Source organism: Capra hircus, chromosome 5 (genome assembly GCF_001704415.2).
Source record: "Capra hircus breed San Clemente chromosome 5, ASM170441v1, whole genome shotgun sequence".
In the NCBI taxonomy this organism is placed as follows: domain Eukaryota; kingdom Metazoa; phylum Chordata; class Mammalia; order Artiodactyla; family Bovidae; genus Capra; species Capra hircus.
This window is the reverse complement of record NC_030812.1, coordinates 118,134,984-118,150,511: the sequence shown is the minus strand read 5'-3', so window position 1 is coordinate 118,150,511 and position 15,528 is coordinate 118,134,984. Positions and strand designations below refer to the sequence as shown.

At 62.2% G+C, this 15,528-nt stretch overlaps 1 protein-coding gene across 2 annotated transcripts in view; it reads left to right on the top strand.

Moving 5' to 3' along the window:
• BRD1 (bromodomain containing 1) overlaps positions 1-14,894 on the top strand; it is a 31,081-nt gene extending 16,187 nt beyond the window's left edge. Inside the window, exons 4-12 of one of the 2 annotated variants that reach the window (XM_018048925.1) lie at positions 87-215; positions 451-763; positions 2,154-2,414; positions 6,896-7,000; positions 11,710-11,845; positions 12,192-12,319; positions 12,537-12,646; positions 13,128-13,282; positions 13,762-14,894. In XM_018048925.1, coding sequence (XP_017904414.1) covers positions 87-215; positions 451-763; positions 2,154-2,414; positions 6,896-7,000; positions 11,710-11,845; positions 12,192-12,319; positions 12,537-12,646; positions 13,128-13,282; positions 13,762-13,945 — 1,521 coding nt within the window. In that variant the 3' untranslated portion in view covers positions 13,946-14,894. Of the gene's footprint in view, positions 1-86; positions 216-450; positions 764-2,153; positions 2,415-6,520; positions 7,001-11,709; positions 11,846-12,191; positions 12,320-12,536; positions 12,647-13,127; positions 13,283-13,761 lie in introns of both variants that reach the window. The other variant, XM_018048924.1, reaches the window with a different exon arrangement.

Here is a 15,528-nt window from a genome sequence, read left to right as displayed (position 1 = left end):
GGATGGTGCTGCACCCTCGAGGTGGGAGGTGGCTCCTCAGGGGGCGCATCCCCTCGGGCGCTGAGCCCTGGTGCACTGGCCCCCAGGTGAAGGTGGAGCAGATGGCCTTGGAGCTGCGGCTGACCCCGCTCACCGTGCTGCTGCGGTCGGTGCTGGACCAGCTGCAGGAGAAGGACCCAGCCCGCATATTTGCCCAGCCAGTGAGCCTGAAGGAGGTAGGTGTCCTTGCCTCCTGTGCCGGCCTCCCTCGGGTCTGCAGTGGCCCAGGGGATGTGGAGGACCCCTCCCAGTGTGTGCGTGTCCGGCCAGAGGAGCTGGGCTGCCCTGCGGTACTTCGTGAGCATGGAGTGTGCCTGTGTGTGTATGTATGTACACGACGGGTGTCCTGGTTGCGTGGAGTGTGTGACTCTGGTTGTGTCTGTAAACGGTTGCTTTGTTCCCTGAAACCAGGTCCCGGATTATCTGGATCACATCAAACGCCCCATGGACTTTGCCACAATGCGGAAGCGGCTAGAAGCACAGGGGTACCGGACACTCAGGGAGCTGGAAGAGGACTTTGACCTCATCGTGGACAACTGCATGAAGTACAACGCCAAGGACACAGTGTTCTACCGGGCCGCCGTGCGGCTGCGTGACCAGGGCGGCGTGGTGCTCAGGCAGGCCCGGCGCCAGGCGGACAGCGTCGGCTTCGACGAGGCCTCGGGGATGCACCTGCCTGAGCGGCCGCCCCCGGCCCCTCGGCGGCCTTTCTCCTGGGACGAGGGTGAGCACGGCCGTCCGGGAGCAGGTGCTGGGGCACTTTCCCTGATGCTGGAGTGCAGGCTCAGGAGGCGGGATGCGAGCTGCACGCTGGCTTGAGGGTTCCTAGGAGCCCTGTGAGGACTTGTGTTCGCATCCTGTCTTTGACCCAGTACACCTGATTATTGTGGTTTTAATGTGAAAGTGACCCAGGAACGGCAGGGTTGCTCTCAGTGGCTTCTCCTTCTCTGTGTGCCATGTAGCGTGGATCTTTCCCTCAGCGCATCTTTGCTGAGAGCATCCATGTTTCAGGTGCCCACTTGAGAGGCGCGTGAGCCGTGGCCCGAGTGGGACAGCATGTCGCCCTGATACAGACCAGGGAGCAGTGTCGCTTGGGCTGTGTGCGCAGGTGGGCCTGGGGGCCTGTGAGGACGTCCTGTGGCAGAGGAAGCCCCTCGCAAGGGATCAGGGAACAGGTGCAGGCCCTCCCTGCTGGTCTCCCTGTCCCACCTCACGAGGCGGCCTCGGGAGGGATGCCATGTCTGCTGGCTCTCCCAGGTCCTCAGAAGCAGACCTACTTCCTCCCCCACCTGAGTGCTCTGGGTCGGGAAGGGGTGCCAGCCTTGCAGGAAGTGGCCAGGCGAGTCACCGTGAGTCTCTGCGTCCATTTCTGCGCCCAGGTTTTCACGAAGGATGGACTGGGGCGAGAAGTACGGTTGTGTCCCCTCTGTGCTTGGGCGGCCCCAGGCCCCTCCCCGCGGTGTCCTCTGCCTGAGGGGCTTTCGGATGAGATGGGATTTCTTGCTGTGGACCTTCCTGTCTGTGGCATTCTGTTAGGACGCATTCTCACTTGGTTCCCTGTACTGGTGTCTTGCTGTTCTCATGATGAGGCGGGTGCTTTAGGGAGAGGTTTGCCTGTGGAGCCAGAGGCATCTCCGTGTCTGATGGCCGCGCTGCCATGGTTTTTGTCCCAGTTCTGTTTGCAGGGGATTCTGTAGACTCACTTAGTTTCTTAGCCGCTTCTCACTGGTTCAAGGTAGTTTATATGTTTTGGTGTTTGGCTGAAATTTATTTTGTTGAGGATTTTTCTTATAAATATATCCCAAACTCCAAATTACCTGTGAATTTTGAAGTCCACTTTAAAAAAAGCCACATAACAACCTGGCACTGAGACTCAGGCTCAGACGCACATGGCCCCGAGCTGGTGCCCCTGGCGAGTCTGGACCTCTTTCTGGCCTTTCTTCGCCTGGTCTTGGTGGGAGGGCTCAGCGGCCCCGGGTGCGGCCCCGGCCCGTGTTTGCCAGTGGTGCCCAGCCGGTAGGCGCATGAGAGGGTAGGGCCCTGGGGTCCCTGGGGAGGTGGTCTCAGGTTGGCGGCGCCCGTGTGGCGACTAATGGCCGTGTCTCTGCCTCCAGTGGACAGGTTGCTGAACCCGGCCAACAGGGCCCACATGGTCCTGGAGGAGCAGCTGAGGGAGCTACTGGACATGCTGGACCTCACATGTGCCATGAAGTCCAGTGGGTCACGGAGCAAACGGGCCAAGCTGCTGAAGAAGGAGATTGCCGTCCTGCGGAGCAAGCTGAGCCAGCAGCACAGCCAGCCCCCGGCCGCGGAGTCAGGTACTGCAGGCTCGGAAGAGGACGGTGCTCCGCGGGGGCAGGAGGCCGCGGAGGAAGGTAAGCGCTCGGAGACGCTCCGGGCTGAGGCTGGGGTAGTCCTGTCTGCGCCGCATTTGGCCACTTAAAAACGTTGGGGGTGAAATGAGGTTTGTTTCTCGAGCATGGTTCAGGTTGTCCACAGCCTTGCAGGGCGGTCGGAGAGTGAGGGGCTGGTGTGCCAGGAGGCGCGGCCGTGTGCCGGGGTGGGGACGTGGAGCAGCCTCCCAGCAGGCGCCCGGTGACCTGGCGGGGCTGCGCGGGGGAAGGACCGTCTCAGCTCCTCTCCCAGGGCGTGCAAGGCAGCCGGGCCCTCCAGTGGCCCTGTGCCCCTGTGGGTGGGACGCGCGTGGGGGCCCCTCCCCGGGGACAGCCCGGGCTCAGCCTGGGCTCCTGGAGGTGCCCTTCAGGTGCCCTTTGGGCGGGTGGAGCGTCGCCCTCTCCTGCCCTCCTCTCCTCACTTGAGAGTTGGGCGTTTCAGGCAGCAGCACAGGTGGTGGGGTCAGGCTCCCTTCCTGCCTGGCTCTTAGCAGCCGTGTGTGGTCTTTCTGAATTTTTACGACTTTGTCCAAATAAGAACAACAAAGTGGTTAACGAAAGGACATAGAAAGCTGCTCTACTGCTCACCCTTTGAAAAGGACCGAGGTCTCTGCAGGTGTGTGCTGGCCTTGGGGCCCTGCCGTGTCCTGGTAGTGATGCTACGTCTCTCTCTGTGGTGCCCGTGAGCGGGTGGACTGCTCTGGTCCGGTGGTGTCCTGCAGTCCAGCTGCCTGAGGAGCAGTGGGTAGGACCTGGATCCCCAAGCTTTCTCTGCTCGGAGAAGGTGGCCGTGCGGTGGGGCGGGGCCCCTCGTGGTGCCCTCTGCCTGGGTGGCCGTGTGCCAGCTGCAGGCTCTGGAGCGTCCCTGCTCGGGGGCGGGACTCACGCTTGGACTGTAGAGTCCGGGGCCTCCCTGCCATCAGCACAGTGGCTCTGCCTGTGGGTTTGGTTCCAAGCAGCCCTTCTCCCAGGGGCCTTCGGCAGCCAGGTCTCGCTGGGCTCCCTGACGGTGCCCCCCTGTGCCCTCGGGGTTCTTGGTATAGGACCCTCCTGCCAGCCACCCCTGCTGCCCCTCTGGGTGAGGGCGTGCATGTCCCTTCTTGGAGAACGGGCCACCAGGTTGGTGTTATCATCGCCCCAGCAGTGGGGTGGCTTCTCTGAGCTCTCCCGCTGTGCGGGTGTCCCGTGGGCCCTTCATGCTGCTTTTGGGGTTGGGCGCATGTTAGAGGAAGCCAGCGTAGTGGTCTGAGCAGGGCCAGCTGGAAGGGGCGTGTGGGAGGAGTGATGTGGTGGAGGTGGCTGGCCAGCGGCACGGGCAGGGGTGCCCCCAGTGAGGCGACAGACATCAGCGCTGGGGGGGTGTCTGTGAACAGTGGCCGGTGCAGACCATGAGGCGGCCGCGTGCGAAGGAGTGCACGAGTGTGCTTGGGAACACGGTCCTGGGGCAGAAATCACTCAGCATCGCCCACCACACCTGAAAGGCAGTGGCTTCTCAACGTCTTAGTTGTGATTTGATGCTCACGGGGTTTCCACTGGAAACCCTGACAGGGAGACTCAGGGCAGGCCGGAGGGGTGGCAGCATGACCTTCCCACGGTCAGCGGGGAGCCTTGCGGGCAGGTCTTCGGTTTCCAGGTTGGCTTCCTTGAGCAGTGGGGGCCCGAACGGCGTGGCTGTGGGCCTTGGAGGGGAGTCTGCCACCCGCTGCTGTCCTCTCGGGCTAGTCTCAGGTTGGGGCTCTGTCTTCACCGCTCAGGACTGGGTCCTCTCCTTCCCCAGAGGGATAGGGGCCGCGGGAACCAGCGCAGCTGAGGCTGGATGAAGAGGTCACGCTCGAGTCAGGCGGGGGGGGCCGCCCCGACTCGGGAGAGATGGTGGCACGGTGTCTAGTGAAGCTCCAGGCTGGGTCCCTGGTCCACGTGTAGCTTTGGTTTGGAAGCATCTCATGGGCGGGCAGTGCCCGGGGTGTGGATGGTGGGGTGGGGTGCCCTGGGCGGGGCCCATGCTGATCTGTGCGTCGTGAGTTCCCTCGACTGGGACTCCAGATGCCAGGTTTCACGCCGATGCGTCCTGAGGCTCTGCGTTCGTTTGTGCTGCGAACACGTCGTTTATTCCAGACGTTCCTGGAATGTTTCTCCCGAGCAGCTGGGTGGTGTGTTAGCAACCAGTGGTCGCGGGGATGTAGGTCTAGTGTGTGGTCCCCAAGGACAGACCCTAGCAGCCCTGGCCAGCACCTGCTCTGTGGGCCGCCGGATGGCGGGCACCGTCCTGTCTGTTCCCGTCTGACGAATGAGAACACCGAGGCTTGGAGTCTGCGGCCCATGGGAGGACTGCAGCGGTCGGGGGGTGGTTTGCACTGGGTCACCTGAGTACCTTCTGCCATGACCCCCGCCGTCCATGAGGCTGTGGACGCCCGGGACACATCTGTGAGCCGCCCTGGCAGCCTCAGAGCCCTGAGCCATAGCGTCGTCTTTTGGGGGGAGGAGTGAGGCGCCCCTCTGACGAGCCCCCCTCGTGGCTGGTGTAGGCAGAGTGTGGGCACAGTGGGGGCTGCGGGCTGCGGGGTTCAGGGCCTGTGTGCTGGGGGCAACTGCCCTGGCAGGAACACCCAGGCCTGGGGTGGGGTGGCCGTTGTCTTGGCCCACTGCTGAGTGGGGGCCCTGGGAGGGGCGTCCTCCATGGAGGGCAGGACAGCTCCGGGGCAGTGCAGGTCCCCTGCCGAGGCAGAGGCAGAGGCGGATGCCGGCAGCTTGGGTATCAGGTCAGCATGAGAGCGCCTGTGGGGCCCCGGGTTGTGGGGAGAGGAGGCCTCTCCAGGGAAGGAGGAGGGGCCGGCTCCCAGGGAGCGTCCAGCACTCACCCTGCCCGCCTGCAGCCTCCCCACGGGTCAGCGTCCTGCACGGCCGCGGGCAGCGGGTGGGAGCTTCGTCAGCAGGGTTCGAGCCCTGCCAGCTGCACACGTGTCTCCAGTTTGCACATGTGTCCGCACTGGCGTTTCTAGCAGCTTCGGTCAAGGAAAGGCTGTCTCATTCTCCAAGCCGTGTCACGAGGCTTGTCTGAAAGCTCTGGGCGGAGCCTGACCGCGGCCGCCCTCCTGGGTGCCAAGCCTGGCCGGCCCATCTCTCTGTCAGTGGGGAGAATTCACAAAACGTGCTCCGAGACCTAAGTGAACCTTTGAAGTTGTGTAGCTTCTCACTTTCAAAATGACTTTGAGTTGAAACCTGTAACCTTGTGTTGTTTCCGATAGATCTGGGGGGATTTGCAGGTTTCCTCCAGTAGAGACGACTTTGTAATCGTACGTGCTGCTTACACTTGTTCTGCGTTGCACGTCTTGATGCCAGCCTCAACCTTGATTGGAGGGAAACCTCAGGGGCTCATCCCAGAGGACATGCCCACCCCGTCCTCCAAGGACAGGTCTCTCCAGCTACCCAGGGCCCGGGGCTAATGCACTGGTTCTCAAGTATCTTGTTTTTTTTTGTAATTTCTAAAAGCTTTTCTAAAGAGGCTAAGATTAAGATAGTCTTTGTCCAAAGATTGTGTTTTTATCTTTCAAGTCAGATTTAAAATAACGAGCTTGGACTGTAACATTTCTGAAGGTGGCACGGTCTGAGAACTGATGGGGGGCTTTCCTGGCGCGTTTGCAGCCACTCACTGCTCCCTGTTCTTTGCCATCGACTTAGAATGCCCTGGTCAGAAATCAGATTTACATGCTTGTTTCCTTCTGTTTGCTAACCTTGTGGACCAGGTCAGGACTGTGGGAATGCCCGCTTAGACCCCCTTAGTTACGTGACATATTTTTCTTCCTCAAGGTAAGTGGCTGTCGATTGCAGCGACTGTCATGAGTTCGAATGATGTCTTGGGCTGGCGCATGTGCGGTGGGCTCAGGGAGCCTCTGGACCCTGGGTGCAGGCGCCGGCCGGGCGTCAGGGACGCGCACACAGTAACCGCGGCTGCTTGCAGACAGTTATGTGTGATGCTGTGTTTCCTTGATTGAATTAGTATTTTGGTGGACTTCACAATTATAGTAAGTTTTATGATAGCTTTGATAATTATCAGCTTTCAAAAATCACTTTATTTATAATTTTTTCAGGAGATAAATCTCCCCCTAAACTTGAACCATCAGATGCATTACCTCTTCCTTCAAACTCGGAGCCTAACTCAGAACCACCAACCCTCAACCCAGTAGAACTCCACCCAGAGCAGAGTAAACTGCCCAAAAGAGTCACATTTGGTAATGAGTCACATAGCGCTTGCACTCAGAGCGCGCTGCTAAGCGGACACCCTCCAGAGCCCACCCTCGCCCGTAGTGGCGCTGCGCCGGGGGCGGAGCCATCGAGCGATGTGAACAGACGCACCTCTGTTCTCTTCTGCAAACCGAAAAGTGTAAGCCCCCCAAAGTCTGCCGAGAACACTGAAACCCAGCCAACTTCTCCTCAGCTAGGGACCAAAACCTTTTTGTCTGTAGTCCTTCCGAGGTTGGAGACTCTTCTGCAGCCAAGAAAAAGGTCGCGAAGCACCTGCGGCGACTCTGAGGTGGAGGAGGGGTCCCCGGGAAAGCGCCTGGACACAGGTAAACAGCGCCCCCCGTGTGCTCCCAGTCTCGGGCAGTCGGGGTGGGGGGGGGGCCTCCAGGGCCGGCGTTTGCCCTCTGCTGTCCACGGGAGGAGACAGACACGGTTTCTTTTTGAAAAGCGCCCAGTCGCAGGCCTGAGGTGGCAGCACCTCAGGGTGGCCGAGGGCCGGGGTCCGCTTGGCCTGGGGGCCCTGCTGGTCCCCTCCTGGGAGTCTGGCCGCGGAGGCTCCGACTGTGGCAGGTGCGTGGGTGCCGGGCGGCGGGCTCCTCTGCTGAAGCCTGCGGGCCCGGTGGGCGCGGCATGCCGCCCTCCCGCCCTCCCGCCCTGTGTGGCTTGGTTGGCCCGCGTGCACTGAGCTGTCTGCTGCTAAGGCAGTGTGAGTGTGGTTCTGGTTTACCACGGAGCGCTCATGGCTGAGGTCTGTCTGACGAGCTCACGTCCGCGTGCCTGCGCTCCTCAGGAGTCCCCCGGGTTGTTTACACACCGGGCGTCTCTGCTCCCCTGCTTTCAGCCTGTACTGAACCCCAGCCCTTCTGGTGGATGCGCGGGGTTTCTGTGCTGGTGAACTAGCGGTGGGTCACCCTCGCATCCCCTCCGGGGTGGCTGTGCTGTGGGTGTCTCTGGAGGCGTGCTGGCCTAGGACTGGAGCCGTGGCGTGAGTTGTCGGTGCGTCGGTCACAGCCACACAGAGAAGTGCGTCCTCCCCTCTGCTGCTTGGATTTGAGCCGCGGGTCCGCGGGGTGGGCAGGTCCCAGCTTTCACAGAGGTGTGTCTCCTGCACCTTGACAGACAGACAGGTCTTCTTGTCGCCAGAGTAAATGTGTGCCCGTTAACTAGCCTTATTAGATAGTACACTTTTCAGTAAGTAGAGTGCTTTTGATGAGTTGATGTCAAGTTGGCAATTTTGGTGCGTTTTAGAGTTAGGAGCTCTTGGGGCTGCGTGAGTGTCTGGGACCCAGGTTCAGATGGGCCCCTTTGTGGCTTCCCTTTCTCAGCCAGGCTTAGTGGGAGATGCTTGGCTTGGCTTTCTGTTGCTAGGATTCTCCTGGCAGTGTCCCCGATGCCGGGAGGCGAGGCAGACGCCACTCTGTGGTCAGGGCCCTGGCGAAGCCGGTGTGCCGGGACTGCCAGGCCCTGAGTGCCCTCTCTAAGTGGCTGAGCTTCGGACCTCTGGCCCCGTGGGTCTCCGGCTGCTGGGCTTTCGGGGCCTCTGGGCTCCCTCCTGAGACGTCTCTGTAGGAACCACGTCCCTCCTTTGCCGCCACCCCTGAGACAAGGACGCCGCAGGTTCTCAGGGATGGTGGCTGCTCTGGAAGGCAGTTCTGGAGGCCTTGCGAGTGGGCTGGGCACGTTGGAGTTGCCAGCCCTGCGGCCCGGCTCAGGCAGAGCCCTTTCTTCCTCTCCGGATGGCGGCGTCTTCCGTCTTCCACGCGCAGTTCGTCCTGAGGGTCTGCTCGGCACTGACTGGGCTGGCCCCAGGACCTGGGGTGGCCTCACCCGGGTGTCTGGCGGGCTCCGTGGCTCCAAGCCACAGACTTTGCGGTCTCGGGATGTGGGCATTTGCAGCCTTCTGCTTTTCCCAGAGAGCTGTTTTTGTGCCTCGTAGGAAGTCCTCAGTGTCCACTGCGTGTGGCAAGGCCTCCCTTCTTCCGGGCACGTGGGCCTCTTGTTGCAGGCAATACTGGGGGGTCATCGCGCTGGCTGTCGCTCCTGGAGCCGCGTCTCTGGGGCCCGCGCTGTCTGCCCGCTTCCTCCGTGCCCACTGACTCTTGGCCTGGGCCCTCCTGTTGCGACACCTGCCGCGTGGCTCCTGGCTCCTGGCATGCGTGCTGTTCAGGGAGTGTCTGGCCTGCAGGCCTTCAGTCAGACTAAACGGCTGTTTCGCTGTTTTCCAGGTCCTCGTTTTAGCTACTAACATGCGGGGTAACTCACTCTTTGGACCCTAACTGTTCTCTCTCTCACCTTGGACGGGAGAAGTGGAAGGACCCCGCATCCTTGCGTGTCACCCAGTCCTTGTGGATGGCATGGGAAGCGCCACACAGAACCCACACACAGCACCTGGAGGAGCCAGGCCGCCTCACCCTGCCTGCCCCGTCTGGCGGCCGGCCGCCCGCAGGTGCTCAAGCTGGCTGGGACGTCGCGTGGCCTCCCTGCGCCCAGGGCGACCGTGCAGAGGGATGCCTTGGGCTGAGGCCCCCACGGAGCCGCTGCCTCCACAGACGACTGGCGTGGACAGACCTGGCCTGCCCTCGCCGGCACCGGACTGGCTCTAGAGGACCCGGGGTGGAGCTGGGGCTGGTGCAGGAAGGACCGCGCGGCCCGCCCCGCGTGGCGTCGGCGCCGTCCGCCCTCGCTGTCGCTGTTGGCGCTGGCCTTCCGGCTCCTGCTGCCCGCTGCTTGTCCTCCCGCGCCTCGGTCGCCCCTGGGTCTCCGGGGGGCACAGCTCTGTTTCTGTCACCACGCCGAGTGCCTGCTGCCGGGAGCGGACGTCCCGTCCCGGGCGTGGGCCTCCCCTGACGGGGGCCTGCCGGCCTTCCTGCTGCTGCGTCTTCTTGGAGCCGCTCTGGGCACAAGCAGGCCGCCGGGACCCTGCCTGCTGCGCGTCTGTGCTTTCATGGAAAGGTGGAGAGACACCCCAAAATGCAGTTCCATTGCCGACAGTGAAAATAAATACTTGTAACTAAGACAGCCAGCACTTGACGCCGCTGCTCCGAGAGTCTGGCTGCGGTCCAGTGCCCGGGGCACCCCGCGCGAGCCTGGCGGGCTGTGGCCTGCAGGAACCCCTGGGGGCCTCCTGTCCCCGCGCCGTGAGGGTTCAGGACGCTCACTGTGGCCCCGCCGACCGGCGTCTCGAGTTGGGCCAGGGCTCCCCACTCGGCGTGTCAGTCTCTGGGATGGAGAAGGGGGTTTGAGACCCTGGGTGCCTCTTGTCATCCGAGGCATTGGCTCTGATTCCCAGGGACCCTGGGGCCTTTGGCCTGTCCCCAAAGCCACTTTTGACTGGGCCCTGACCTGACTCCTGGTGTTTCAAAGGGACCCTGTGCGAGCTCCTGCCCAGTGTCACTTCAGGCCCCGCGAGGTGCTCCAGCCACGGGCCTCATGCCCTTGGGCTTGTCTGCCACTCAGTGGGTAGCGTGTGGAAGACTCTCCTTGACTCACTCGTCACCCTGGGTAGGGGTGTCCCCTGAGTCCTGGGGAGGCGCGAGTGTCCTTGTGTTCCCCAGCTGCCCCCTTGGGTCCTCTCCCCCTGGTGTCGCTCGTCACCAAGTGTGTGCACGGGCAGGGCTGTCGGCGCCGTCTCCCCGGGATGCGCTCGGGGTCCTGGGGCTGGCCCATCTCCCCCTTTTCCCACCCTCCGTCGGGCCTTGGGTGGGCAGCTCCCGCCTCCCGCCGTGTGCTGGGGCCACAGACGGCAGGCCCCGTTCACCCCTCGCCGAGCCCTTCCCAGGCGCCGGGTGCCTGTCAGGTGGTGAGGCTGCCCGTCACCCTCTCGGGGTCCTCTTCTCTGCCAGGAAAGGCAGCTGAGTGGCTCGGGGGGCGGGGGAGGCGGCCCCCCAGCTCTGGTTCTGCGGCTCCGCGGCTGAGCACCCTTGGCCCTGCTGTCCCTGAGGGCGTGTCTGGGCCTGGCCCTGCGTCAGAGGCTATCTGGGGGCCTCCTGGGGTGCGGGTGGGGTCTCGGAGCCGATCTGGCCCCTGGGCTGAGACGAGACGCTTGCTTTCTCAGGGTGGTTTGGTCCAGGTTCCCAAAATGAGTGTAACACTGCTGACTACCTGTGGTTGCTACTTACAAATAAATAAGACCTGGGTAGAAGAGAGAACGCGCCAGGCTTGGTGTGCGTCTGGCAGGGGGAACCCGTCTGACTGGCTCACTGCGGGTGGGGCAGCAGAAAGCGTGTTGTCTTCCTGCGTCTTTGCTGCTGTCTGGTGAAGGGTCTCCCAGCAGCATATACAGAGAAATATGTACAGCAGATGAGAAAACCAGTGATCAGCCAGTCCTTCAAAACATTTTTAAAGAAATGGGTTTTTAGGTTTCTGAAGCATGAGGAATGGGATTCTTTTGAAGGAAAAGTCACGTTCCCGCCTGCAGCCGTCGCCCAGAGGGTCTGGGCTGGGCTGGGTGGCGCTGGACACGCCTCAGGCTCCCGGCGGGTTGTGACCCAGGGGATGGGGCGCTTGGTCTCCTCCCTGCTTCCTGCTGGCGTGGACTTCTAGGGCAGGACCTGAGGTTGGCTCTGAGGCCCTCCTTGACCTGCGGCATGATGCTGTGGGTTTGTCGGTCGCTTGCTGTTCGGGCCTTCTGGCCTCCTGTGTGCTGTGGCCGGGTCGGTGTGAGTGGCTTCCAGACACAAGGGTCCCACGCGGACCGGACGCTTGTCTTGGGTCTCAGGCTCTGGAGGGCTGGGGACCCCGCTCGTGCTTCGTTTTGGAAGAAGGTTTTCCTTCGCTGGGGACGTGCAGATCCCTTGGAAGCCCCCCCGCCCCCTCGCAGGCTCAGGGCCTCGGCTGGTGGGGCTGGAGCGTCCAGGAAGGAGTAGCTGGTGTCTGTTCGCCGTCATGGGACCTGTGTTTCCACTTGCCCCCCCTCTGTGCGTCTGTCTGCCTCCGTGTGCCGGGCACGTGGGTGTGGGTTGCAGGCGTGTTTGCCTGTGTTGTCCCGATTTAGAGAGCTGGCGAGCTCAGGGCTGCATGCACACCTGTTTTCCAGGTCTCACCAATGGTTTTGGGGCCGCGCGGGGCGAGCAGGAGCTGGGCGGCGCCCCGGGGAGGACCGCCGCGCCGCGCCGCCGCTGCGCATCCGAGTCCAGCATCTCCTCCAGCAGCAGCCCGCTCTGCGACGCCAGGTAGGCGCCGGGTGTGCCTGCTCCCCGCTGCCCGCTCTGTGAGGCTCACAGTGGGGACGACAGCACACGAGAGTTGAGCACAACTTGCGAGCGTCTAGGTCACGTCCACACGGGCATCCCCCCAGCCCTGGTTTATCACGGAGACGGCTGGGAGTCCCTGGGGGTCCTGTGGTTAGGACCTGCCGCTCTCATTGCCTGGCCTAGGCTGGTCCTTGGTTGGGAAACTGAGATCCCACATGGTGGAGCCAAAAAAAAGTGGCTGTAGCCCACATTGCATCCCCTGAACCCCCCTCGCCCGGCACCTGTGTGCTCTGGGTGCTGACGGTCTGTCCGCTTTCCCCTGAAGCTTCAGTGCACCGAAGTGCGGCCGCGGCAAGCCAGCCCTGGTCCGCAGGCACACGCTGGAGGGCCGCAGCGAGCTGATATCCTGCATCGAGAATGGGAATTACGCCAAGGCGGCGCGCATTGCCGCTGGTGAGTCCGAGCTCACCAGCCCTGCGCGGAGGGGGGGGGGTGCCGGAACCCGGAGGCCCGGGGCTGCGGAGCGGGGCAGGGGCACAGCTGCAGGACCCCGACACCGCGCGGGGCCACTCGTGCTCCCGGTCCTGGTGCCCAGGCGACCTCGGGCGCGCGGCCCAGCGGGTCCTGAGGGCCCTCCCCTGACTCCCCTCTCCCCCACCCTTCTCCCCAGAGGTCGGTCAGAACAGCATGTGGATATCCACCGACGCGGCTGCCTCCGTTCTCGAGCCCCTGAAGGTCGTGTGGGCCAAGTGCAGTGGCTACCCCTCGTACCCAGCCCTGGTGAGTGCGGGTGGGCGGGTCAGGCGTACAGGCGCCGAGCCTCGGGGCCGTGTCCCCCGATCCTGGGCCTGGGGCCACCCCGCACTGCCAGGACAGCTGTCCCTGGAGACTCCATGCAGAGTTGGGGTCTCAGGGTGTTGGGCAGGCAGGGAATCAGGGAGTTGGGGTGTGGGGGTCTCAGTTGGGCACTCGGAGTCGGGGGTCTCAGGGTGTAGGAGAGTCGGGGTGTGGGGTTCTCAGAGTTGGGGTTTCGGAGTTGGGGTCTCAGGGTGTTGGGGAGTCAGGGTGTGGGGGTCTCGGAGTCACGGGGTGGGGCTCTTGGAGTCATGGTGTGGGGGTCTCGGAGCCAGGGCCTCACGGTGTCGGGGTGTCAGGGTCTCGGGGTGTCAGGGTCTCGGGGTTGGGGTGTGGCTGGGTCCCTCCTCGCCCACTGCCCTTCTGGCTGCCGCCTGTGCCGTGACCTCGCGCCCTCCCTGTGCAGATCATTGACCCTAAGATGCCGCGCGTGCCTGGCCACCACAACGGGGTCACCATCCCGGCCCCGCCGCTGGACGTGCTGAAGATCGGCGAGCACATGCAGACCAAGGCCGACGAGAAGCTCTTCCTCGTGCTCTTCTTCGACAACAAGAGGAGCTGGTGAGCTCGGCCCCGCTGAGCGGGAGCGGGCGCTCGGCCGGCCCCGGGACGGGTGGGGGACCGCGAGCGCTGGGCCCCCCGGCTCCTCGTGCATTCTGCGGGCTCTCTGCAAGGGCCGCTCCCGCCGTGGCTGCACGGCTTCCAGCTCCAGGCTCCTCCACAGCCCCCGCCCTGAGGCCCGTCTGAGGCCAGACCGCCCTGTGCTGGGGCCCTGCAGTGTCCCCAGGTCAGGGGGTGGGGCGTCTTGCTGACCCTGCCTCCTCCAGCCGGCTGCCCTGCTGGGCTCTGCTGGGCAGCCCTGTGCCCCGCTGGCTGGGTAGCGGTGTGCCTGGCAGTCAGGCGGGGGGCGGCGGGCGTGCCCGCAGGGCTTGTGCTCTGGGGCTCCAAGGCGCTGCCTGGGGTGTGGAGGCCGGGCATGTGTAGGGTCGCCATGGGCAGGTGGTGCGCTCGGGCCTCACCGTCTGTTTTCTCCCTCAAAGGCAGTGGCTTCCGAAGTCCAAGATGGTCCCTCTGGGCATTGACGAGACGATAGACAAGCTGAAGATGATGGAGGGCAGGAACTCGAGCATCCGCAAGGCCGTGAGGGTCGCCTTCGACCGTGCCATGAGCCACCTGAGCCGCGTGCACGGGGAGCCGGCCAGCGACCTCAGCGACATCGACTGAGCGGCAGCCCGGCCAGTGTGCATAGCTGTACATGCTGTACATTGCTCCCCACTTAACTTATTCTCAGCTTCACTCAGTTGGGTTCTTTCTCCCAGGGAGGGGGAGGGGTTCTTTCCCGGTTTCCTATGACCCATCCCCATCTGGGCGCCCGGGACGGCGTGGGCTCATCCTGGGCGCCGCTCCATGCCCCTCACAGGGCACCGGCGGGGGCGCTGCTGGCGTCATTTCCTCAATCTGTAGCGCTCTCTCTCTTTTTTTTTTAAAGACTTTTGAATGTTTAATAATTTTGTAAATCATACTCTTTACACAGAGTACCACTATTTAATAGACGGGATGTACATTTACAATGACAAATGTGTATTTTAAGAAAGAAAATGACATTATTTTGAATGGTACTTTGTGGAAAGAGGTGGAGAATAAATTTATGCCGCGTGCATCACTCGCAAATCACCAAAAACACTCCGCCGCCTCCGTGAGGGCCGGGGCAGGCCTCCTGGGCCTCCCCTGCCGCCTTGCCCACCTGCCAGCCTCCCACGGTGTGCCTCCCAGCGGATTATTTATTGTAGAAAGTGTATTCATTTGCTTTATAATGAAAAATAAATTTGCAGAAGTATATTGATATGCATTTTTATACAGGCACATAAAAATTCAACTTGCTTTGGGAGCAGGATGTTGGTTGTTGTATAAATGACTCTGGCTGTGTGTGCTTTGATTTTGTAACTTGTAATCTTTTGTTTACAATGAGGGGCTTTCTGTAACTCGTTTTAATTTAGAACACTTTGGTAGCAATAGAAACTTTGGATACATTTTTGTATGGTACATGTGATGTATATAGACTTAGTACTTTATTTTTATTTTTAAGAGGTAAAAGCATTATGTTAGGGGAAAAGGTAGGGTGGGTTTCCAAAATTGCATTTTTTATATAAAAAAAATAAAGTCAAGATTTGGACGGTGTGGCCCTTTCATTCCTGCCTCCCTAGCACGCCGAGCGGCCGGCAGCCGGGCTGGGGAGGGTGCCCCGGCCTGGGCCTGCCCCTGGCCCGTGCCCCGCCTTCATCTCAGTGTTCTGGGGTGTCGTTATTTATTACTTCACCTAATCATATTTTTATTTTAAAATGGTAGCTTGAAACTTTACATGTGTTTTTCTTTTCAGTTTCCATTGTTTGTAACATTTCCATAGAAACTTGAAAATAAAACATCTTCCTTGGATAGCTCTGTCCCGTGTCTGACGGCCGCCTTCTCTCTGCTGGGACCCCGGGTCCTCGTGGGCGGCCTGCTGGGCTGCCTTGCCGCGGTGCGGCCTTGGCCGTGGTCCGAGGTGGGTGAGAGGGACAGAGGCCTCCCGCCCGGGGCCTGTGCTCGTGGCGGGGTGGGCGCTCCTGCACCTCCGCTCCCCCAGCCCCTCTGGGGCCGCCCCGCCTCTCTGGGCCACCCGCTCGGCCCTGCCCGCCTGCAGCCTGCCCGTCGGCCCAGGCTCCGTGGTGTCGGCATGGACGTTGGCATCGCCGTTCCTCACCCCGCCGTGAGGCTTCAGAGGCGCGCCCAGCCTGGCACTGGCTCCTCTGACGGAGGACAGCCCCAGG